At 40.2% G+C, this 24281-nt stretch overlaps 2 protein-coding genes across 9 annotated transcripts in view; one reads left to right on the plus strand and one right to left on the minus strand.

The window, feature by feature from the left end:
- Nucleotides 1-24281, minus strand: part of wdfy4 (WDFY family member 4) — a 39980-nt gene that overhangs the window by 3309 nt on the left and 12390 nt on the right. For 4 of the 5 annotated variants that reach the window (XM_040001804.1, XM_040001805.1, XM_040001806.1 and 1 more), the window contains 38 exons: nucleotides 23979-24163; nucleotides 23658-23889; nucleotides 23139-23290; nucleotides 22952-23063; nucleotides 22662-22852; nucleotides 22406-22558; nucleotides 22248-22321; nucleotides 21741-21899; nucleotides 21530-21618; nucleotides 21336-21432; nucleotides 21037-21239; nucleotides 20694-20860; nucleotides 20502-20621; nucleotides 20244-20423; nucleotides 20000-20158; nucleotides 19480-19606; nucleotides 19245-19396; nucleotides 18762-19000; nucleotides 18559-18674; nucleotides 18259-18450; nucleotides 18075-18181; nucleotides 15570-15647; nucleotides 15257-15448; nucleotides 15103-15172; nucleotides 14800-15014; nucleotides 12777-12925; nucleotides 12577-12691; nucleotides 12314-12399; nucleotides 12167-12229; nucleotides 8148-8190; nucleotides 7851-7970; nucleotides 6221-6344; nucleotides 6031-6137; nucleotides 4766-4916; nucleotides 3322-3413; nucleotides 1895-2104; nucleotides 1683-1803; nucleotides 425-582 (listed from right to left, as the gene is read on the minus strand). In XM_040001804.1, the coding sequence (XP_039857738.1) occupies nucleotides 425-582; nucleotides 1683-1803; nucleotides 1895-2104; nucleotides 3322-3413; nucleotides 4766-4916; nucleotides 6031-6137; nucleotides 6221-6344; nucleotides 7851-7970; nucleotides 8148-8190; nucleotides 12167-12229; nucleotides 12314-12399; nucleotides 12577-12691; nucleotides 12777-12925; nucleotides 14800-15014; nucleotides 15103-15172; nucleotides 15257-15448; nucleotides 15570-15647; nucleotides 18075-18181; nucleotides 18259-18450; nucleotides 18559-18674; nucleotides 18762-19000; nucleotides 19245-19396; nucleotides 19480-19606; nucleotides 20000-20158; nucleotides 20244-20423; nucleotides 20502-20621; nucleotides 20694-20860; nucleotides 21037-21239; nucleotides 21336-21432; nucleotides 21530-21618; nucleotides 21741-21899; nucleotides 22248-22321; nucleotides 22406-22558; nucleotides 22662-22852; nucleotides 22952-23063; nucleotides 23139-23290; nucleotides 23658-23889; nucleotides 23979-24163 (5300 nt within the window). The remainder of the gene's footprint in view (nucleotides 1-424; nucleotides 583-1682; nucleotides 1804-1894; nucleotides 2105-3321; nucleotides 3414-4765; nucleotides 4917-6030; nucleotides 6138-6220; nucleotides 6345-7850; nucleotides 7971-8147; nucleotides 8191-12166; nucleotides 12230-12313; nucleotides 12400-12576; nucleotides 12692-12776; nucleotides 12926-14799; nucleotides 15015-15102; nucleotides 15173-15256; nucleotides 15449-15569; nucleotides 15648-18074; nucleotides 18182-18258; nucleotides 18451-18558; nucleotides 18675-18761; nucleotides 19001-19244; nucleotides 19397-19479; nucleotides 19607-19999; nucleotides 20159-20243; nucleotides 20424-20501; nucleotides 20622-20693; nucleotides 20861-21036; nucleotides 21240-21335; nucleotides 21433-21529; nucleotides 21619-21740; nucleotides 21900-22247; nucleotides 22322-22405; nucleotides 22559-22661; nucleotides 22853-22951; nucleotides 23064-23138; nucleotides 23291-23657; nucleotides 23890-23978; nucleotides 24164-24281) is intronic. The other variant, XM_040001807.1, reaches the window with a different exon arrangement.
- On the plus strand, nucleotides 8287-12176 carry lrrc18a (leucine rich repeat containing 18a). Of its 4 annotated transcripts, XM_040001928.1 has the most exons (4): nucleotides 8287-8480; nucleotides 9171-9266; nucleotides 9413-9502; nucleotides 11102-12176. In XM_040001928.1, exon 4 carries the CDS (start codon nucleotides 11106-11108, stop codon nucleotides 11958-11960), a length of 855 nt encoding a protein of 284 aa, XP_039857862.1. In that variant the 5' UTR covers nucleotides 8287-8480; nucleotides 9171-9266; nucleotides 9413-9502; nucleotides 11102-11105; the 3' UTR covers nucleotides 11961-12176. The 4 variants fall into 4 exon arrangements, with proteins under 4 accessions (XP_039857862.1, XP_039857860.1, XP_039857863.1 ...); XM_040001926.1 differs by lacking the exon at nucleotides 9171-9266; XM_040001929.1 differs by lacking the exon at nucleotides 9171-9266 and having other exon boundaries at nucleotides 8298-8345.

Genomic DNA, 24281 nt, shown 5'->3' on the forward strand with positions numbered 1-24281 from the left:
AAATATAAAAACCATGACAATCATAACACATAAAAGTGGTAGTAAACTTGATGGCATGCTGAACAGGTAATTCAAGAATCTGATTCAGCTGTGTTGGAGTAGGGATGCATCTAAAGCTGCAGGACAGTAGCTCTGAAGAACTAGAGTTGGAGACCCCTGGCACAAATCAAGGGGATGGAATTGGCAGGTATGACAAATCAAAACAATTTAAAGTTGTGAAGAAACCAGCAGACTCGCATAATACAGTAGTGTGTGTGCGCTCAGCAGATTTTTAAAAAAGAAAAAAAACTTAGGGTAAATTAATGACACTGTTAATTACTTAGCATAACAGGTCTCTGCCTAATTTGCACTCACTTCCTTCCAATTTTGATTTGAAGCCCAGTAGTTATGGAAATGTGTAAAATGCATTGACATTACATAATACCTTTTCTGTGGCATGGTTTCCAAAGGCACAACTGTTGTCAGGAAATCCCCAGCTGAAGAAGCAGCACAGTAGCGGTGACAGGAGGAGCTGGTTTTTCTCCAGAACCAAGACCTCTTTTTCCAAGCACAGTATCTGACCTACCGGGCCTCTTGACAGCTCTACAGTAATATTTAGAACAGTATATATAACTTGTCAAACCCAACACAAAAATGTTATAGTCTTAAAAAAAAGAAAAAGAAAAAAAAGAAAGTAAAGAAGATGACCTTTTTCTATATTACGTGTACCTGTAATAAAGATAATAGCTCTTCAAAAATATCATATTAAAGAGTTTCGTATCTCAGTAAACTTGTACAGTGTTTCATTAAAGAGAGAACAGAAAAACAGGGCAATTAAAACAGCCATCCTCATGGTTACGAGCTGAGGCTTGGTCCTAGGGGGCACCTGCATCTGGGGGTAAGGCAGTGATTGCGCTTGTAACTGACCTATTCATGCAGGAAGAGGCAAAATCATTACATCCGATTGCCAGTTCTGCTTCTATAATCCCCAGAAAGAAGCTCTGTCTGCATTCGTTCTTAGTGTTCCTCGTCCTATTCATCTCTATCTGCTTATTGATCAGATCAGACACTCTAAGATTTAATATGAAATGTAATATGCAGGAATCTCTCCCTGAGCATTCGCAGATTCATCTCCTATCCCTCAGTGGGCCTATAGGGATATTCCGATTATTAAGTAGGGCTCAGCAGCAGAGTCATCTCCATATTGTAGCTCTAACAGATAGCTTCTATCTTTCTGTAGTGTAAATTAATCTATGGGCATTCTCACTCCATTTCAATGATTCCCTTAAGATTTGGGCACATCCGGTGTATAATAACCAACATCAAATAGTAGGGAATAAAATAAAGGTGGAACAATGCAAAACAACGAAGATCACTATAATTGATTCAATTTAGTTTACTCAGCATAAAATAGCAGTAAGTGTTTAATGTGTATCATTCATGAGGCTGTATTACGATTTGTTTTTATCTTATACCATAGTTTGAAGACTAGAATAGTTTGACAGTTTTGCCGCAATTACACCAAATATGAAACCAAGGCCTGTAGCAACAAAGCAGCTTACAATAAAGATTTTTTATTTTAAGGAAGAAAGAAAAGAAAGGAAAAGCAAAGAAGGGGGAAAAAAAGCTTTTGAGGGGCAGGAAGCCAGAAATCCTCTAAGATATGTTTCATATTCTCTGAACATCTTTGTGTTTAGTTATACCTCTGAATGGTTGCGCAGGGGTCTTTAGCTTATCCAGTTTGAAATAAAATGGAGTTGGCTGATGTGTTGATGACACTTCTTTCTTAGAGCCACTGCGAGGCGGATGGGGCTTGATGAAGAGCTATGGGAAATACATAATACAGTAAATATACTCCAATTACACTAATTCATCGTCACATTATTATTATCATCATCATTTTTTTTTTTAAAACCTGTTTGGGAACTTGTCCAAAGTTGCTGATATATCCCAAGATTGTGCTCTTGATGACAGGGTCTTTAGTGTCCTGCCAGCGTTTCTGGGGGTAGAAGTAAGGGTGGTACGTGTTCACACTTTCTATTGCAGCTTGACCTCGTTGCCGATGTCCAAAAATCAGATCGATCCACAGGTGTAGGTTGGCGCTCACATAGTCACTTTCCAGTGCCTAAAGCAAACAGAGCAGGAGATTGTTGCACAAACTAAAGCCATCTAGTCAAATAATATTATAAAGCTATTAAAACATGCATACAACAGTCTTTTAAAAAAAAAAAAAAAAAAAAAAAAAAAAAAACACAGCAGTGTTTAGCACTCGTTATTATTGTGGTCCCCAAACCATCAGTCAAACTGCTAATATGACACCAATGCACAAAACTTCTAAGACTGTACAGCCAATCAAATTATTAAGGTACCCTACAATTCCTTCCAAAAGTCAATTTAGAAGTCCAGGACAGCAAGAGACCGAACAGCTGTGTTATGAGCATATCTTCATGTTACAATTAAAGAATGATTTGGGTTGAATTAGCCAGAGATTGGTTTTGAAGAGTTAATGAGGAAAAGTGGGCATTATAACCAGCTATATCCTAGCGCCACATTTTAATAAACACGTCCTGGATGAACAGAAAGGTGGAAAAAAAGAAAAAAAGTATCATAACAAGGATATATTGTCCTGAGTTAATTTGTCTGTGGAAGAAAAAAAAAAAATCTTCTAAAGTCACTAATTTTATGAGAATGGTAGGCAATAAGAGTAGTTCAGTAGATTACAGAGTGATAACCATCACATATGCCCCAGGAATGGAAAAAGGGAGGGTCATCATGTAGAAACAGAAAGAAAATGAACAGACGGGTACAATAACCCCACAGAGGGATAGATGAGGGTAAGCTGGGGAAAAAAAGAAGAAGGAAGATAGTGAGAATATTCAACCAATCAACAACTGGCAGAAATAATGACATTATGAAAAAGAGAGAGTCGTATGTGTTCCCCGAATCCTGTTAAAATAGGCTTGTTGTCCTGTATTGTCTGTCATCTAAGCTTCAGATAAATGCCTTTTTATGCATCTTCTGTATAGGAAAACAACTGGTCATTATACTTGACTAACAGTTAGTACCACAAGAACATAACTGAACCAAACTCAGCGAGACAAAACTGCCTTCTGAGAATTTACTGAACTGACCAACATCTGTGATATGAACAACAAACTGCAACCTACACTATTACAGTGCCACACATGTAGTGAATGTATGTGTGGAGATACTTAATACAGTGAATCTTCTGTATACATCAGCCGGTAATGACTATCATTATTAGGTGTTGTGGGTAAATAAGTCAGGGTACACAACAGGCCAGGCTAGCGGTTTGGAGGGGAAAGTCTAGGTGTCACTGACCTCTCGATGGATTCTAATGAACTCCTGGGGGTCACCTTTTGCCCATGGAGGTAGCTCGACATCTCCCAGAGCTGTGCCATCTTCCATACAGCCTAAAAAGACACACATATGCATTATTGGCTACGTGAACTGTGTAGGAAAAAGAAATCAAGAGGAGCCACTGGTGAAGCAGTGTTTTAATTAGTGAATACTGTTTTTGTTTGCATGTCATTTGTGTGCACAGACACACATATACATGAATTAACACTTGAATAATGCCATTCACAATATTGCCAACGGCTTCATGCAATTACACTGACTGACACCAACTGGCGAAAATGTGCCAAGAAACATAATATACAATCAAATTGGCTTTGCAAATGTTTTTTAAGGCCTTTCTGATTAAAAAAAAAAGAAAGGGAAAAAAGTGGTATCCTCATGTGGCATACTATATATTTTTATTGCCAAATAAAGAAAGACCAACGACATGACTGTAATACGAACAGGCCAGAGATTAATATAGCTTATTATTCTGTGCCACACCTTCATTGATGGCCAACAAACACTCCAGCAAACCACTGTGGTGTGATCTGTTATATGTTCCCTCATTACCATGAACAAATGTATGCAAAACCTAATCAGTCAGTCTGTGGGATACATGTGCAGTTTCTACTGTATCGTCTTTCATTCAAATTAAGCCAATTAGTTCATCAGTTAAGCAACAAAAGAATTATAAAGAAATTATTTGATTAAATTTCACACCATTTCTTTGGATGCTTCATATCTGTTATCACTTATGCAGCTTATTATCCAGAAGCTTAGAAGAATAGTTATAGCAAATTCTGCAATATCGTTGATCACTCATATGCAAATTAACGTAGAGTGCTTCAGAATCCAATCAGGACATCTACTCCACATGGAGTTCCTCTCATAAAAATAAAAAGTTTTAATTTGAATCATTTGAATCATTGCTTAATCACCAACATGATGAAAATACACTGGCCATTTCATTAGATATACCTGTTCAACTGCTTATTAATGCAAATATCCAAAAAGCCAATGACATGATAGCAATTGGGTGTATGTGGGCACACAGACTGTAGTCAAACGTCACCAGAACAGGATGGGCAGCAAACAATTGTGCAGCAACTTCATGTCAATATTTGGTGTTTTCAACAAGGTCAGCACCTTGTTGAATGTATGCCATGATGAAGGCAGCACAGAAGGCAAAAGAGGTCCAACCCTTTACTAGCAAGGTACACCTGATAAAGTGACTGCTGATTGTATGTAGCATATATGACTGAGGACATACAGTACAAAATACAGTATACATTCTGACCTCGCAGAAACAAAACAAACAAAACAAAAAAACAAGAGACAGGGTAGGGAAGTCTGAAATAATCACTTTACATTCTTTTGTTTTCATTTACGAACATTAGGTACACAGAGGATTCAAAAAGCTGACCTAGCTGGATTTGGTTGGAGTTGATCAGGAAGTCTGGCAGGTAGAAGAACTCCGGGATCAGCTCTCTGACGTCCCCCATGTTGTCTCTTGAGGCAGACTCCCACTCTTTCTTTATACTGTAAAACATCCGCTCTGGGATATCAAACCCTCCCTGTGAGGAGAGCAGACAAAACCCTGTCAGACCCGCAGAACATCACTGAGATAAACTTTTCTTTGGGCATATTAATAAAGCAGTCTGCCTGATACAGTGCAGAGAATCATATTTTATGTTCTTTATTGTATTATGTAAGCACAGAATATTTGCTACCATTAGAAGAAAGCTTTTCATCTTTCTGTAAAATTCCATCATCTGTGATGCGAATCTCATGAGAGTGAATGTAATTTAGAGTAAAACAATTACCTCAATGAATGAAAATAGCATATATACTGGTAAACTGGGTTAGAGATGTAAATCCAGTTATGGATATTACTACACACCCATTATGTGCTTCAGAAGACAAAAAGGCTTCCTAATTCAACATCTTTATTGTTTTATTCTGACTATCAAATATGCATGCCTTTTCATTATAATCAACTGGATGCTGTGTTGTAAATTGGTAACATCTGTGGCTATTTCCACTGGCTTCTTTTGGACGCTATGTGTAATTATTTGCATATATATTAAAATATCCTTATAATCTGTTTTTGTACCAAAAACAGCATTAAAATGGGATCTGGACAGCTGAAAATAGCTCACATTAGTTTCATATTAATAGCAAGATTACATTTAAAAAAAAAAAATAAATAAAAATGACAATGTGATGAATGCCAGTGGGCATCGAAAGCACAGGGTTTGCAGAAAGCCCTGTGGGTTACTAAAACATACTGAACACAACTTTCCCCGTCATTTCATCTGACAAATTAAGACATAACTTCTTTAATGATCTCATTTATGCTGTAACCTTATCAACCACAAGAAATTTTGCATGTTTTCAGTCTTATGAGCCACAGCACTCCACAGCAATGACATGAACCTCTGCAAAATGGTTAATATTTCTTTTTGCTGCTAGAGTTGCTCCAATTGGTCAAATTCTGGACTTTAATAATAATGTGAAGTTATGATGCCTAACTAGCAAAAATGTGACTGCCAAATGAAAAGTCTTGGATTTTATACTTTGTGTGTCATCATCTTTAATCTAAACCACTTTTACAGACATGTCAGTAACAAGGTCTACTTTTTCCTACATGCAAATAGTATTTTGTTAAATTTCTGTTATTGGACTCACCTGTAGCGCCTGGAAGGTGTGGGAAAATGGCTCCATCCTGACAAGGAAGGATGCCACAATAATGGCCGAGGAGTAGTGGGTACAGTAGTGGCATTGTGCTGTCAGGTCTGTTAGAGAAAATCACTTTAAAGATACTAACAGTGACATGAATAAAGCAGTACAAGTAAATAAAATTGAGCCAAATGGATACCTTCACTCTCTTTGCCTTCAACTTCTTCATATCTCTGGATAAACATCCGTTTCCTTTTCTCTGTTTGAGCTCCCATTGGCTTGGACAAATCCCGGAACGTTGCAGGATTTGACAAATCATGAATCTGTGAAGGACACAGATAAATCATACATTTGACACATGTCTTTGACCCCACCTCCCTCCAAGGATCTCTTTACATTTATTGGACCAATTTAGCTGGACTTGGTATTACTTGGGCCGACTGAAATATTTCTCCAGGCTCACTGGATAGCTTGCTAAGCCAAGCTACAGAGCAGCAGGAAGGGTTTGTTTCACCCTGAGAGAAATGAGTGACACCTGATGTGACATGTTGCAGTTGCAGCAGGGAAGGATAAAAATGGACACAAAATGCTTTTTTAAAATTAGAATTAACAATCCCCATCTTCATTGATCCACTTTTGATTGATAGAGTAAATTGTTACAATTTAGAGCAAATCTTTTGCATAGGGATGGGTATCGAAAACCGGTTCTTGTTGAGAACCGGTTCCCACTGTTTCAATTCCTTGGAATTGTTTGCCATTTTTGTAAACGATTCCCTTATCGATTCCAGTCGCCCCGAATGACGTCACCACGTTGCGGAGCGTCATTTACCTGGCAGGAAACACGGCGCGAAAGCGGCTCAAACGCTCAAAAGTTTGGTTATACTTTACGAGAACGGATGACAACAAGGCAACTTGCAGTACTTGAAAAGTAGATATTTCATTTAAGGGAGGAAACGCTGCGAATATGCAAAAGCATTTGCTCACAAAACACGTGATAACCTTAAATGAATGTCGTGTTTTTAATTCCGCTCCGGACTCGTGAATCTCAACCCAGCAGCAGCGGTAACGTTTGCACGTCCTCTCCTGTTAATGCGGCAGGTAAATAATCAACTAACCCTCGCAATCTGCCTTATTACAAAACCTGCCATTACTGTGCATTTAGGTGACCATGATGAGAGAGACAGACAGAGTCTGTCTGGCTCAGATGCTGGCAGTTCTCGCTGCAGTCTACCGGTAGCGTCTCCTTTCAGGCCAGGATAGACGAATGTCACCGAGCATAGACTAAGTTTGTGGTCAAAGGCTTGCACCCATTTGCCGCAGCAGATGCCTCTGATTTTCGGTAAGTGAATGTGTTTAATTGTAGGCAGGGACATTACTGGATATTCTTGTGTAATTGCTACAGAATAATTTATGGTATACTTTGTTATTGCTACAGAAGAATATTTATTTTATTATTTTACATTTACTTTTTTTTTTCCTGGGGACCCTGTGACACCCCATTGAAGAGCCGTAGGCTGGATCTCTTAAGATCTCACTGTTGGGTTTGTAAGGCCATGTTACTTGTAAATTTCTATCTTGTTCAAAGAGAAGATATAAAACAAAGTTCTAAGCTAATCGAACTTAGTGTTCTCCTTTTTTTTAAAAGAATCGATAAGAGAATCGATAAAGAATCGAATCATTAAACAGAATCGAAAATGGAATCGGAATCGTGAAAATCTTATCAATACCCATCCCTACTTTTGCAGACCCGTTAGCTTTTGGTTGTGGACCCTTGAAAAACCACAGTTTGAGACAATATTTAAGACAGAGATGTCATGTGTAAGGTTTACCTCTGACTTGTAGTCAGCAATGATCCAGGGGAAAACCGGATACTGCATCAAGTCATTGTATGTCCTCCCAGCGATCGTATTCAAATGCATCAAGTACTCAAAGTTACTTATCTCCCCCTTCTAAAGGACAGACAAGAAAAAAATACAACTTAGAAACAAGTCAATTCAGAATAAAGTGGATTACATCAATGCCATTTATTCAACTTTGTTGGCTGCTCCTTCAACATTGGCAATGGATGTCTGCCCAAAACAATCTGTGAGCACAAACAACTTATGGAAAATCGTAACATGCATTACCTGCCATTTACCAAGGGCCGTCTTTTCAACCACAGGAGTCTTTCTAAAGCACAACAAGAGAAAATACTTTGAATTAGCAACAGAAGCTGATCACTGAGCAGTGCCTATCAGCACAAAGTTTTCCTGCTTGCTTTGTTGCCTAGCAACCACAGTTTAAATGTATGCACAGCAGAGTTCAGCAACAGCAGCGTAGCTGAGGTGAGTGAGCGAACTTGGAAAACAGAGTGTGTGTACACAGCTGCAGGAGCCGTTAAGGGGCTGATGTGAGCTACAGTATGTAGCATAAATAGTGAGCAGACATGTGAAGGATATAGCACATGATGAGGAAACGAGGTAATTAAGACTAGGTTCTTTGACTTGGAGCTACTTCAGCAAACTGGAATGTTTGAAAGAAGATTTGATGACTTGAAGGGCATGTTTTGACATGTGGCACCATTTTTCCTAACAGAAGTTGATGATTACTTGGACAACAGGGGCACCATCATCTTGTGAAATTCCTGTTTCCCAGCAATGAGAAACAACGGTTAATATCTAACTTGGTGTCAGCTGTTTTTACTTTATTTAGGTATTGTATTGTTGTATAGTTATTTTTTATAACTGACTGGGAAATATCAATACTGACAGGTCAATTTGTCCTGTTTAGGTTCCGATTCCACTCTTTGTGAGAAGGAAACAGAAAAGTCACAAAAAGTAACAACTGTTTAAAGTCTTTTAGCTGTTCACTGCTAAATGTCAGCTTATTTCCAGACAGATCCATATCAGGTGATACTGATGTTTGAACAGACATGCTGAATTTGCCCCATTTCTTCAGGCACTACAATAAAAGCTGCTTTTTAAGAAACTAAACCAGTTTGCTTATCTCTAATTACAAGAAAGTGTGTGACTGGCTTGAGAAAATAGATACTAAATAACAGTGTGGCTAAACATTTTATTCAGTATTATACTCCTGCCTAAATGTGCTTAATCTAAATAAGGAAAGTGATCAACTGCTCCTGAAATCTCCTCTCTTCCTCTGTGGACTAGTAACAGGGCAATAAAGTCCAGGCGCCAAGCAGCCCAGTTGCTAAGTAACGTTATAAAACAAGAAGAACCTCAACTATCCCCGTTCAGATCAGGAAGGCAAGGAAAATTTTGATATAGAAGAATGGTCTTTCCTTGTCATTTAATCACAAAAACTTTTACATACCAACCAAATTGTACTGATCATTGTAAATGTACTTTGAAGGTGTTGCATCTCAATAAAACGTGTTTTGTTTTGTGCACAGAAGTGAGAGACTGTGAGATGAGCAACCAGTTCACAGAAGCTTAAGGAATGCTCTTCACTTGATTAACAACAATCCAAAGGGAAAAATATGGTAAGTGCCTGCCTTCATCCATTTTGATAATAAGTGGTACAAGTCCAAGCTCTAAAGCTATCCTTACAAATAACCTACTGTTGTCTAAATTTAGAACTTAAAAGAGAAATCTTATATAGCCACACAGGTCAGAAACAAGTGATGATCATGAAGCAAGACAACAACAACAACAACAAACTTAGACTAACACTAACTAAAATAGTGTTTTCTGTGTTAAAGTTGTTATACTTAAAACATTTCAATAAAAGTCAGACAACTAGAATTATATGTTAGCATTAGCATGGTATGTATATGTTATTTATGTTTTGACATTATACACCCCTAAAATTATAAACTGTAAACTGTTAGACGAATACCTTTATTTATACAGGTGGCCCCATTGAGACTCAATGTCTCATTTACAAGTGAGACCTATGATCAATATGATGTACTGCCATGCTTTTTTTGTTGTTAAATTGTAAATACTGTAAGGATTAGTTGCTTCTTGTTGTCCGTCCTTTCATTTGGCTTGGCAATTAAAGGCATATTGCACCTAAAACAAACTGCGGATGAAAGTCTTAAAAGTACAGTACAGACGGCAACTCAAAGATGAAATAAGGATGCACGTGGGAAATGAGTTCAAATGATCAAGAGCCTCTTAAAGTGTGTCCGTTTCAAACGCCAATAACTCCTGACCAAATATTTTGTAAAACTGCACTAAATCAATCATTGCATTTGGCTCAGTACGTGTTATCTAATTGCAGGCAATAATTTCATGCAATAGTTTTCTATAGGAGTTATAATGGGAACAAGCACCAGTGGATAACCTCTCTCATCCTGAGGATGATGAATGAGGCGAGAGAGGGCCTTGGGGTGTAACACAGACACAAACAGACACACACACACCTTGCTCTTTTAGACAGGGAGGGGAGAAGAGCGAAGCCCTCATTACACTCCCAACACTCACCAACTATCATTTATCAAAGTCCTGATTTGATTCTTTGCGCGCGCACACACACACACACACACACACACACACACACACACACACACTAGTACAGCGCATCCATGTCTGTCAACACACCTGCATGGCAATATGTCACACGCACACACTTTTCTTGCCTGAGAAGAGCCAAGCAACGCAATCCACTGAATGGTGAGGGAGCATCAGCACTCATTTGTTTTTGCTGTATTACCCAGTGTCGCCTCTCTCCTATTGTTCCCCAGCATTAGCCTTAATTAGAGAGTCATGCTCTTAAATACCCCCATGGGCAACACTGGGTGAGCACGCACTAGTGCAGTCACAACACTGCGATACATGCACACTCATGGAGACACACACGCTGTTCGAGCTCTCATTCCTCAGAGAGCATGCTTTCCCCACCGCCCGAGGCCTACATAAGCCCGTGTATTTGAATAAATCACATCAGCCTCACACAACGCACACACACGCTCACATCTTTACGCATAAACTCACAACCCTTTTGTTTGCTAGAGTACTGTGTGGTGGTGTAGATTAGATAAATTATTGTAAATTGGTCTCTTGGTGAAATAATCTCAAAAGGGAGGCCAAGTTGAAATTTTAAACTGACTTGTTCAGTAATTCTCTGTGCATTGCAGTACCATGCCCAAGAGAAAGGAAGCAAAAGGGACAAAGGTGACCCTCAAAACTGCAAAGAAGGCTATATGCACGACCCCAGATGGACGGCGTAGACTCGTTCTTAGCAACATGGGAATAACCATATTCCCAAAGTGCCTCTTCAAGCTAACCTTTGTGGACGAGTTGGACTTGAGCCGTAACCTCATAGAGAAACTCCCAGAAAACTTTGGGAACTTGTCATCACTCAGATGGCTGGATCTACACAGTAACAAGCTAGTGTCTGTGCCCGAGTCCATCGGCAACCATAGGGGACTTACACACCTAAACCTCTCCAACAACTGCTTAACCTTTTCAGGTTTACCCTCCACCCTGGGCTCCCTGACTAATCTGAAGAGTCTCAATCTAGGAATGAACCAGCTTGATGACCTGCCTCTCACTTTGGTGGCCTTGGAAAATCTTCAAGAATTGGGCCTGTTTGATAATCTCTTTAAAAAGTTACCACAATTTCTGCAAGGCCTACGCAACCTCACCAAGGTGAATGTGAAACGAAATCCTCTATCATACCATCAAAGGAAAGATGAGACATTACTGAAGGGAAAGTCAGAGCATAAGGAGGATGTGTATCTGGTCCATGAGAGCAGCTTGTGTAGGACCTGCCTTAAAAGGTGTAAAGCAGAGAGGGAAAAGCTTATTAAAGGAGGTGCGGAAGGGAGAAGAGGAAGGAGAAGGGAAGCAGAAGGAGGAGGAGTAGATAGTTGCATGTCTGAAAAGAAAAAGAAAAGCGCATTTCCTGGCCTGGTGGCACCAAACTCAGTGGCTACAGTCAATCAGGATTTGTGGAGACTACGAGAAAACCTTGAATGTGTGCAAGTCAAATGACCAGCAGGTCTCCTGATGTCAACTTATCAAAAAACAAAACAGCAGGAAAGGATGGAATGATAGGTCAGTCACACAGCATTTAATAGGCGTGTGCATTATATCAAGCTGTGACTATTTTTTGTAAGCTTAATGTTTCTACTGATGATTAAAAAGAAATTTGTTGAAATATTGCCTATGGGTGGTTCTAAGAAACGCATGACACTTACTTGGCATTAGCAATGACCTCAGCAACTCCTCTGCCCTTTAAGGCTGGCACTACTCTGCTCAACCTGTAGGGAGAAAAAGACCAAAGACAAAGATCAGAATGCTGAAAATAAATCTTTCTTATTATCCAGTATATATAAATATGTTACCTTTTATAAGCAGAGACATGGTCTTTATTCAGGAATACCAGGAAGGCTGAGTGACCGTTTTTCATGAAGATCTCAATAGCATCATCCTTACAGTTACAGAGAGACGGACAGTAGCCTTTTTAAAGTGCATATTTTCCCCCACTTTAAACAGAAATTCTATCAGATTCGCTTTTCCACAAAGATAAGAGCAAATAAAATGTGTGTCAGAAGAGGAAGTTTAAGATCAAATGTGGTTGATATCTGTAGGTGTATGGGTGTCTGACCTCTAAAAGGAAACGCATGAAGCGTGCCTCCTTGATATCTTCATACAGCCAGCATTTGCAACTGGCTGCTGGCAGGTCTTTATTTAGCATGGTAGAAATAAAGGAATCCCTCACACTGGCAGAAAGAGACACACAGGATGATGAATGACCGACAAGTGAAGATCCATGGTGTGCAGAACTGTAAACATGCACAGTTATACCTGCTGGGGTGGTGCTTCCTGCAACAAACATCTCCAGCAGGGCTGAGGGTGAATCCCTCACACAAGAGCAGGCTCTCCTTCCCAAACAGCAGCAAACCCTCTGTGATTCTGAGGCCACTCACCATCACGACACACATCTTAGAGATTACCTACAGCAAGAGAGAAAGAGTTCTTGCATTAATGTTCATACTGCTGTTATTGTGTAAAGTACTTTACAATGTATGTATTGTGATTGTAAGCCCAACAAGGGACAATTGTTGAAAATTAGCAACAGCTATAAACTTATGTGTGTTACATCAGTTTCATGTTTTGTACTTGGACTATGTTAAATTGCACTGTCCCATTTAAATAAATAAAAATGAAATAAAAATGAAATTAACTCGTTCTTTTGAACTTTCATGCCAGTAAAATCCTTTCAAACTGAATTTCATTGAGCATAGAGTAGGAGATATACATTAAACCCCATGTGAGGAGCACAATCCACATCAGCGCCCATCTCGCTCAATCTCTAAGGACATGACATGGCAGCAACACAGGCACTTCAGGCCTTATTTGATTGATCATTTTAATCACATATTTTAATCATTATTAAAAAGACACAGTTGAACACTTCATTATCTGAACTGATTGATGGGGTTTAACAGGCCCGGCCCCCTTTTTACCAGCAGTGTGTGTTCCATCCAGTGCCAAAGTGAACCCACATGCTGCTTTCAGTACTGGTTGTAGCTAATGCTAACTGCATTGTGATAATGCGTGGATAATTCTATTGTCTCCCCTCATTTCACCACGAGTGCATGCACCTGGCTGTCTCCATGTGTTGGCCCCTCTGCAGGCCCTCTGAGACATAGTGCCCAAAAACCATATGGGGCCCTTACACACCCGCAGGCTCCTCACAATTTATACTAATCAAATCAGACTCCTTACCCCCAGACACACACACACACAGAGTCACACACACACACACACACACACACAGGTGGAGGAGAAGGCCCTGCCTGGCCATTATTAGGAGAATTAATCACTGCCACACACACAATAGAAAACCTGATAAGTGATCAGAACCTCTTGTCTGAATGCACACGCAGGGATACGCTATGAATAATATCACTTAAGTGTTTAAGAAGAGTCAAGGTGAGTGAGTCTTAGCGACATGGTAGAGAAATCTTGCACTGAGTTATATCATGTTCAGATTGTGCAGCAGTTTCCAACAGTGAAAGCAAACTGGCACCCAGCCTACTGTCTCCAACAATGACTATATTTCAGAAAAAAATAGTTAAATTTATTGTTATCAAAGATTAAATACATAACAATAAACTTGTTTCCTTATCTTCTTACTGTGCGCTGGACAGATACGCATTATCAGTCTGAGAGTGATTTAGCTGATGATGGGAAGAAGGAGAGAAAAGGAGGACTTTTATTGACTAAGAGCCCTAATGTCAGACCATTGATTTCTCCCCACACACATTATTGTCATAATCACACTATTGGCGCTGGCAAGCTAATTATGAGTGGGTCTCCCTTTGTGTGTTACTGCATGTGTGTGTGTTAAGTCTGTGCATGTGTGTGCATTTTTCAGAGCTAATGACTGTGTTCATTTGACAGGAAGCTCAGCAGGACTCATGCACTCAACCACTGCAAGACAACAGGACACACTTGCACACATCACACACTTACTAAGCGGATGTAAGACAGCTTGCATCACCTCCTACTGTTTTTATTAATACTTCTGTCAGAAACATTAAAAGCCGCGGCTGGTTGCCGGAGCAATGAGAGTCCCTGTCAACATGTGCACTGGTTTCTAACTCACTGTAAGAATGAGAAGAGCTGTGCTGGGCCTCAACATTAAAACATTATACTAATGAGGAAAGATGAAATTCTGATAGCAGCACTGGGCAATTGGAATCCCTTAGTCTACATCAGATAATTATGATTGTGAATATTAGTAGGGTGGGAAGCAGTTGTGCTTCTTTTTAGGCCCATGTTTGCAGCCCAGCATACCAACACACACTCCAACCCAAAGTACCTCCTCTCCTGGGAGCAGCTCCTGCAGGATGACACGTATGTCCGGGCAGTCTTGTGTGAGGGAGCAGGGCACAGGAGCTAAAGGGTCTGATAGATCCTCGGTGATAACAGGTGTGTCTTTCAGTGCAGGGAAAAAAGTCAGTCGATCACATAAATGTCCTCCATCCTCTTCCTCGTCTTTAACCTCAGCAGCAACTTCACACAAGAGCTTAGGCTCTGTTAGAATGAAAAAACATTTTCCCACTGAGCATAATGAGTAAATACAAAAAAATAAATTAAACAAACAATCAGGTATCATCTTTACCCGCGTCACTTTCTGATCTGTTTTTGCCAACTTCGGACATGTCGGGCCTTATACCCAGCATTCCTAGCGCCTGTTGTAAAAACATATGACATTGTAACAGGTTAGACTGTGCACTATCTGAACATAAAATGTGTTTCACACAAAAGTGTTATACCCGTTTGGACTGTCTCAGAGTCTTTCTGCGAATACGTGATCTCGTTCGATTGCGTCCTTCAGCAGCGTCTTGCACCCAATCTTGGCTCAACAGCACTCCTGGGCCAGGTCCGAAAACGGCTCTTTCCCTCAGCAGCTCGGCCTCCAGTTTCAGCCACGTGAAGCTCAAATGCTCCCACTCAGAGGCACGTACCTGCGAAACAAAGCAGAATAGTGGGGGGTGAAGTGCCACAAAGGTAAACAGCATTAGACCTGCTTTTAAATTTGTAATAAAATACACAGCAGCGTATTCATGTTAAAAATTTCCATCAAACCTGTAAGTGGTTTGCCCTCATTTTTTCCAACACTTTGTAGCCTCTCTGTCGATGCGATTCCATGTTGGACAAAAACTCCTGCAAAGCAACAAGAGTAACCTGATGGGTGCAAATGAAAAGAGGGGCAGCACAATCACTCTTCCCCCAGCTCATATCGTACAAACACACACAGTACACATCATGTTCACATAAATTGTATATGCATAATAGTATTGTTGTTTCTTCATGCAATTACAATGCATTCATACAATTACATCTGCTCTAAATTGCATTCACTGGGCAAAATAAGCTAGTGGCTACAGTCTTACAATAACCCTGTCTGGAAATGTAATCATTTGTTGGTATTATCTAATTAACATAAACATTAATATTGCTGAGCCACACCACCGTAAAGGGCAAGGTAAGTGTGTGTCTATGCTTTTATATTGTGCGAGTCAGAGTTTATGCGTCGATTAAAAGAGGATAGAAATGAAAAATGAGGGGAAAAAAAATAAAACAAAGCCGTGTTGACACTGCAGGATGCTCATGTTCAGCAGACACACTGGGATCATATTCTGACTGTTAACTGCTTCATTAAGCCCATCATCACAGCAGTGCTCGCTGAGAGACTAGTGAAACAACATGTGTCCATCCTCACAGCTGACCCAGGAAAGCAGTTTAATTGACTGAATGAAAATGCGGTAAGTCTTTATATCGAGTCTTATTTACAGATACTAATTCTATTTTGTGAACTATAAACCCACGAACAGAATAATTGATTTCAAGTAGAATAAAAAGGAAAAACAACTAGTTCTGCATTACAAGAGATGCAGGAAAAAGGAAAAAGAATTCAGGGGGGGGGGGGGGGAAATAAAAGTGAAACCCAAAAATGTTCCAAACTTTGACAAGCTCGCCAGAGAATGAAAAGTGTTTCTCTAAATGACTGACTGCCTATTCAAATGAGAAGTTGTAGGGAAAAAGAAATAAAGGGGTAATCTGAGGAGAGATTATAGAAATATTACAGACAGAAAAGAGTGTAATAATGAAGTTTGCAAGCTAGAGCCATGTTGTGACAGATAAACAGCAAGTCGGCGTCATCATCTCCTAATTTCATTCCTTCATTTTGACAAACATAAGTAATATATAGCATTAATTACCCCATTTAGCAGATAGGAACCTCATTGGCTTTTTAAATGCTGCATTAAATACATAACTCATCTCTTCCCTCTGCAATTAACATCAGAACATCACACTCATTTCCATTTTAATGACTTCCCAACAATACGCCACCTTTGATGATAAGGCAACATAATGTCAACTTCATTCTGGGCTGGCAGTGAATGTGTAATGAACTTAACGTGATCATTAGTGCTGTTAATTATCTTTCTAATATGAGGACACAGATATGATTATGGAAACTGCATTCGGTGATGAAATAAATCTCTGGAAGGATTGCACTGAAGCTTGACTGAGGACACAGTCTGCCTATCAGTCTCTATATTCTCATTCATTACCTACAGTGGGCTTTAAAACTCTTTTTTGTTCAATAAATGTACATTTCTGAGCCCAAGAAACTATGCTCAGTGCTCTATGCAACCATGGATCCTGTGTCTGAAAAGAGACTCCCCATAAGCTCGTCACATGCCAAACAAAGGTCATAAGTTGATGATCCAGAAATTAATTAATGACTCACTTGTTTCTTCATGAGGAAGGATGAAAAAAAAAAAAAAAAAAAAAAGGAGCTGACTAGCTGACCATAGCTGATGATTCCATTTTTTTTCCTGAGCACTCAGTGCATGCTGCAACCTATTTTGAGCAAAGTGGTGCAACTCACTGCAGAGAGGGAAAAAAAAAAAAAAAAAATTCTCCTCCCTCTTCTTTCCTGCATCTCAGATGGAAAAACAATTCATCACCCTCTCTGATAGCCTGTCAAAGACTGATATGATAAAGAATAACATCAAATGAATAATGTTTTCATCAGATTGGTACCACTATAATTGCCAACCCGATTTCTGTGGGCAAGAGACGTGCGCAAGAACACACACACTTTAAGGGTGTGAGACAGACACACAGACGCGGTAATTTCATGCCTGTGTGCCTGAGTAATATGTCCCTGCTCCCTGCTCCAGATGGCTCGACGTCTTAAGCGTTGTGGGGGAACTAATGATGTGGGCCACGTGTTTTTCGGGGGGGAAAAACAACAATAAACGCGTCTTTAACCTTCAGCTGCAAACAGTGTGTTGTAGTGAGTGTTCCCATGGATTGGCCTAACAGATATCAATTACAATGCCCACTCAGGGGCAATCAGCTGTGATAATCCAAATCTATTTAAAGAAATAATCAAACACCCCCACAGGGCTGGATGGCCCACAGCACAAGGATAGTGGTGACTTTGGGATGAGTGTTTGGCACAGAGCTCTAGGATGCAGAGACACATGGGAAAGGTAACAACCCCAACAGTCACAGAGCTTGGGCCTGCTCTGTGCAGAAGAACCAAATACTGAGACAACGTAAGTGCACAATTACCTCTACAGTTACTGACTCTGGAACTGATTTTCCCAAAGCAGAGCGAAGAGCACTGCTGATGTCAAACTTCTTCTGAGAGCTGCTGGCCACTTTCTTATTCTGATACTCTGAAAGAAAGTCAGGGTTTAGATGTCAGTATCATGGCACTAATGGTCAGGCATTACCTCCCATGGCAGGAACTAACCTGTGTGTAGAAGCCAGGCTTTGCGTGCCATCTCCTCCCAAAGAGGACTAATGTCAGTCATGCTGACAGGCTCTGTCTGCACTTTGTTGCTCGCTGAGATCTCTATCTTATAGGTTTCTTCAAGCATGCGTTGCCTCTCCAATATGACCTTTGACCAGCAGGCCTCCACTAAGGACACTAGCTGGCTCTCATCTGGAACACACAAGCACCAAATTGTTCTGAACCATCTAGTGACCTGGTGGACTTAAAATTAACAAAATGTCAGACTAAAGTGATAAAAGTAAAGGAAAATTCATATACCTGTCAAACCATCTCCTCCATTGCTGAGGGATCTGGATTGCTTAGTTTTGGCAAGAGACAGGCTGGATGAACTTCTGCTCCGTTTTTGTGCCACACACCCAAAACCTTCAGGATAGCTACAAAAATGTGAGAGAGTGTGAATTACCAGTGAATCAGGTTTCACTGTGTGCGCGCTTGTGTGTGGGTTTTGTTTTTCCTGTTACCTGCCAGAACGTATCAGTAACAAACAGTGAAGAAGGCAAGTAACAAAGTTGGCATTTCCATTGTAAGTTGCCATTACAACATCCCAGCGTTCCATTAAGGTCTGCAATGCCTTGATGACCACTTCCTTTTCTTCTTGGGAATGTCGCGGTTGAGACAAGAAGTAAAGGAGGACTTTATTGGTGCATGAGTAGAGGTCAGACACAATCTTCTCTTTTTGACTTTGGCCTTTCTCTAGAGCCTAGAAGAATACAGCAGTGCATTTATCATCAGTTAAAATAAAACCGAAACAAAATGAGTCATTTGTGCACTGTGGGCAGATGTTGCACCATTATAATTTAAAGTTCCCACTGATTATAAAATTGTCTCTAAATTAACAATTTATAGAGCAGCTTTGCAAGTTTTGTTAATTTAATATGTACACTTTTTAGAGGAAACATTCACATACCATTACATGTATGTTTGTGTATGTGCATTTGTCTCACCACCACGATCTGATCTGCGAGGAAGTTGAGCAAAATCTCACAGTCTGCCAAATAAGTTCCGATGTAAAGTTTCAATAGCAAAGTCTGACTGAAAAGCACCACATTCTCCATCAGTGTAACCATCCGTCCTTCAGGCCTCTCGCTACTGGAGTCTGGGAAATTAAAATAAAAAAAGTAAACACACTTTTGTGTACAGAATTCAAGTATTCGTATAAAGCATGGATTGTAATTCTACCTTGTGAACTCAGATGAGTGTTGTTGTCTTCCTCATCGCTGAGCATGTAGATGATGTTTATGACCAGCTCCAGCAACTCACTCTGAAAACTCTGGCTCTGTTCAAAAGACGCGCCATCAGGGGAAAACTGCAACATTTAAGTAGTTAAGTGGTTAGAAATTAATGAGACAACATGTTGATAGGTAAAAGTTTTCTCTTTTAATTTGATGTTTGTTGCCATCAGCATCTGCACTTGCAGTGTCTAGCTGAAAACGTGTAGAACTCTGCACTGCTTGCCCTCTTTGTGCTTTGCCCTCCTAGTGGTGAATAATTTAATTGAGAATAGCTTGACTATGCTTGTTTTAGTAACTGAGTATAGAGTGGCACCTTCTGGACAAATGAGAGTTTTACAGTATTAGTGTAAAATAAAGAGGCCTCTTCAATGGAAATATATTTTTGTTTGTGATAAGGACATGTTGTCTATGTTTGATATATTTTATGCCGAAACATTACACAATAACTTGTACTCATGTAAATTCACCTCCAGTAGCAGAACAAAAGGATGAGCGTTGGTGTTGGCAGACACATTGAGAAGACTGTCCATAAGAAGAATACGGATGAAATCAAGGACTGGTTTCTGGGTTTGATGACTCTTGACTGTATCCTCGCCTTCACCCACTATGTTGTACTTCCTGGCCCCCTGAAAGACATGAGAAAATGAGTGAATAAGACCAGAGAGAGGAGAACTGCTAAAGAATTTTGTGGAACTAGAACACCACACAGACCTCTGAAATATCCAGAGGGAACACAACACCAGCGAGCGCGTGCAGGAATGTGGGTGATGCCCACAGTGGGTCTCTTGGCCGGAGGTTATGAATGAGACAAAGAAACTGCATCACGCTTGCTGGAAGCTGTGACTCCCATGATGTATCAGTGACTGACTTGCACTTCGATGGCGAAAAGGGCTGTAAGAACAAAAGCAAAGTTATTAAACATGATCCATTTCTGGTGAAAAACTGAAGTGCTATGCTTATTTATATTACCTGAGTGACAACAACTTTGACCAATTCCACCATTATTAAACCAGCTTCAACACAGAGGGGCTGGGCAGGAGTCTCCACTTGGTTGTCAATAAGTGGCTGCAGGATATCATCCAAACGAACCTACAGTATATCATAAATTATGACCAAGACAGATTACTACATTTAAAAATAAATAAACAACAAATTACCCACATTTCCCTTTGTAGTGTGACTGGTCTTCTTCCCCTGGAGCAGAGCAGCCAGAGCTTCATACACGTGAGGTAGATGAGACTGTTTGATCAGCAACTCCCGCAGTACATCAAAACCAGAACACGTGGTACTGACGCACTCGTGAGACCAAGAATTGGCTTGAAGATTGTCTGGCAGCATGGCAAAAAATTACTGATATTAGTTGGTTTTAGGTGAAATACTTATATGTGTAAAATTAATAAGTAACATTCTCTATAAAAACTGCTGTTTAGTGTGGTTGTATTAGTACTTAAAAGCAATCAAATTTCTAATTAAACAAGTAAATATAATGTTAAACTTTATGTACCCATGACAGCAAAGGGTTCTTCCATGCCCCCAATGAGTGTTCCTGGAAGAACTCCCTCTCTGAAGCTTCTCTGCTGGCTTGGACTTGACAGAAAGTGTGTGAGGAGAATGAGACCCAGTTTAAATGTGGAAGGATGAAGGTGTGGCTGAAGGAAGAACAGGAACCAATCACTGCCCAAGGCATCAAATACGACCTTCTGTTGACTAGCAGGGGGAATAAAAATTTTTCAAGGTTAAGCAAGAAAATGGATAAATTCTTTATGCTCAGAATTTGGATAGCTAAAAAGGTAACAGACTCACTCTTTGTTTAAAAAGTTGTCTGACTCAAGGATTTCGCAAAGCAAAAGCAGCATCTGGTTGCGGATCCAGATGAGGCTGGCTGGGCCGGTACTCTGAGCTGCAGCACAGGGGAGACAGGCCTGGCTCAGTACAAGTAACAACTTGAGTTAAACATGACACACTATGAGATACAGTTTTGTTTTTTTGTGCTGTACCTGGCACATCTTGTGAAACATCAGATATTTCACCGCTTTCAGGTGCATTACTGGAAGGAGGAAGAGTGTAGACCAGGAAAAGCCCAAGTCTAATCAAATAAAAGGAATCCAGAGAAAGTATGAGCCCTTACCAACCATAATGAGATAACATACTTTTTTAAAAATGTAACAAAAGGACAGTTGTTGTTGACAGTGCGTTCCCTGTCTATACCTGCTTATGTCAGTGGCGGTCAAGTAAACCTTAAGGAGAGATGTGATGACACGAGAAATAACCACAACCTTCTGAATGGTCACAGCAGGGTCACACAACTCAAATAGCAGCTTTGGTAACATGTCCACGCTGTGGATGACTGCTGCATTCCCGTTGTCACTGTTGAGGATACAGTGAAGGAAAGGCAAACAGTATTAATATCAATCGCAATCTGTTCCCACAGACAGAAAATCTAATACAGCAATCCACTCAAACATTCACTCTTCTCTTCAGCCTCTGTCGCTGATTCTGTTGAACATTCCCTTGACTTTCTGTCATACAGTTCCAGGATATCGATGGGAAGCCGTTATAAATGTTGACAGAACAGCCGATAAAGTCTGTCATCAATTCTGAACAAAAGCCTCTTTTGTGCCCCGTACCTTGTCAATCATCTGAGTTAATAATAAATTAGCTACTACATATGTAGACACTGTGGTCGGGTTACACGTTGATAACAGTGGAAATTACCCTGAGGAATTCAGGATTTCAGCAAAGTAGTTCAGAACTGAAAGATGCAGACTGTCTGGAGTATTCTGCCACACCTGAAAAACAGAGAGACATTAAGATTCTCGCTAGCCTTCAAAAATAAAATAAAAAAAATAACAGGGTAAAATTTGGATACCCACATCTAGGTCACACAGCAGAGCTTGGAAAGCAGGTGTTTTCTGTAGGCAACCAGATCCATAGCCCGGCTCAAATGAATTTGTGAGATGCAGAACCAACTGAAAGGTTCGGTGGCTGACCAGACTGCTCTTCATCTTCAGCAGGAAAGCTAGCAGCTACAAGGACACACATAAAAAGAGATAACAACTGTAAACAGCAGATATTTATGTCTTTTAATAAATCAACTGTGCTACTCCAGCACACGAAGATCTCACAGACCTTGTATCCATTTATGCGGTTCATTTCCTGCTGCATGGCAGAGTTGGTCTCCAAAACAGAATGAAGGACTTTAACTGCTGCATACAAAGAGCTATCATCTGGTGCCATTGCAACCAGACTGAGAACAACAGCAGGTCCACCAACGTACAGAAAACCATTAGATGCAGAACTGGGGGTGAACGTACGCACACCTAGAAGGAAGTAGTCAAACATAAAACAATAAATAAATAAATGAATAAATAAAGTGTCAGTAATAGGGAACAACAGTTTCAGGACAATATTTGAATTACCAAAATGTCCAACCAGCGCTGCTCCTATGGTACGAGCTGTACCACTCAGGTGTTGGCTGATGTTTTGAGCAAGGAACACAGGGGTGGACTGATCGCGACATGTTATCCCCATCTGCAATTAGACACATGGATTACTACAATCTATTAAAACAACAAACAATTAGTTTCAACAAAAGGCTCACCTTACCTCTTTAGCAATCAGCCTGCAATCCACCTCGTTGTAATCCTCTCTGATCTGAACAACAGTTGTTAATGTGGAAACTGCTGGGTTAATGCCAAATGAGATCCTCTCCTCAGGAACAAGTCTGAGAGGGAGAGAGTCATGATCTCGATCATGGCCTGGACACAAGCAGAGAGGTAAATACAGACCGGTGAAGTATATCAAGTCCAGCGAGTGAAGCTAAACAATGCACAATGGATGGATTCACATAATGGATCACAATAAACTGTCAAATTCTGTATATTAAGAAAAACTACTTGTGCAATTACATGCAACTGATGTAATAATTTAAAATAATCTACCATGATGTTTTTTTTTTAATGAGAACTGTTATGACACTATTAAACTTGTACTTAATTGTAGGTTCACATGATGAAAACTCATGACAAAAGACAAAATCAGACTAAACCTAAAGTGCCCATTTAGGATGACTCACTAAAAGTGAACAAAGAAGAGATGTGTGAAATTAGTGCAACACTGACTCACTTGTGTTTCGCAAAGCCAGAAAGTTGCCAAGGTATGCGGTGCCTTGTGTGTATATAGCACCCACTGCCTCAGAGCTCAAAGCCTCTTCGAAAAGGTAAGACGGACCCACTCGCCACACTACAGCAGCATATTCCTTCCAGAGAGGAGGTGTCCCCATTACTCCATATACATCAATCACAGCTGAGGGGTCCATGGAGACATGCTGACCAGGGAATGGCTGAATATACTTCATCTGACAGGAAATGGACACATGAATGAACACATGAATGCTACAGTAAGACTTTGAATCAGTTCAGCTCCTCTCTCCTCTCAGCAGCATACCTTTCCTGTCCCCACTGCTTTGCCATTGAAGTAGGCCGAGGTCACACAGCTCTTCTTCAAGTCTTTGGCCATGACCACAGCCAGATGGTGCCACTGACCTGGGACCAGCATACTGGAGCAACGGAACCTCAGCGACGTAGGCAAAGATGTGGGACTGCTTACTTCAGCTTCCGGCTCCATCATATCTGTTGAAAAACATGGAGGATAATGGTCTCTGTAGTTTAAACACCTCACTGCAAAAACACTGATGTTTTTAACTAAAAATTAATTAAAATTCAAAACAAATTCTGCTAAGTTCATACC

The sequence above is a fragment of the Simochromis diagramma genome, unplaced genomic scaffold, assembly GCF_900408965.1.
Source record: "Simochromis diagramma unplaced genomic scaffold, fSimDia1.1 OVJJ01000421.1, whole genome shotgun sequence".
Lineage (NCBI taxonomy): Eukaryota > Metazoa > Chordata > Actinopteri > Cichliformes > Cichlidae > Simochromis > Simochromis diagramma.

Coding starts and splice junctions, on each gene's coding strand:
- lrrc18a (XM_040001928.1), top strand. CDS start 11,106: ATGCCCAAGAGAAAGGAAGCAAAAGGGACAAAGGTGACCCTCAAAACT.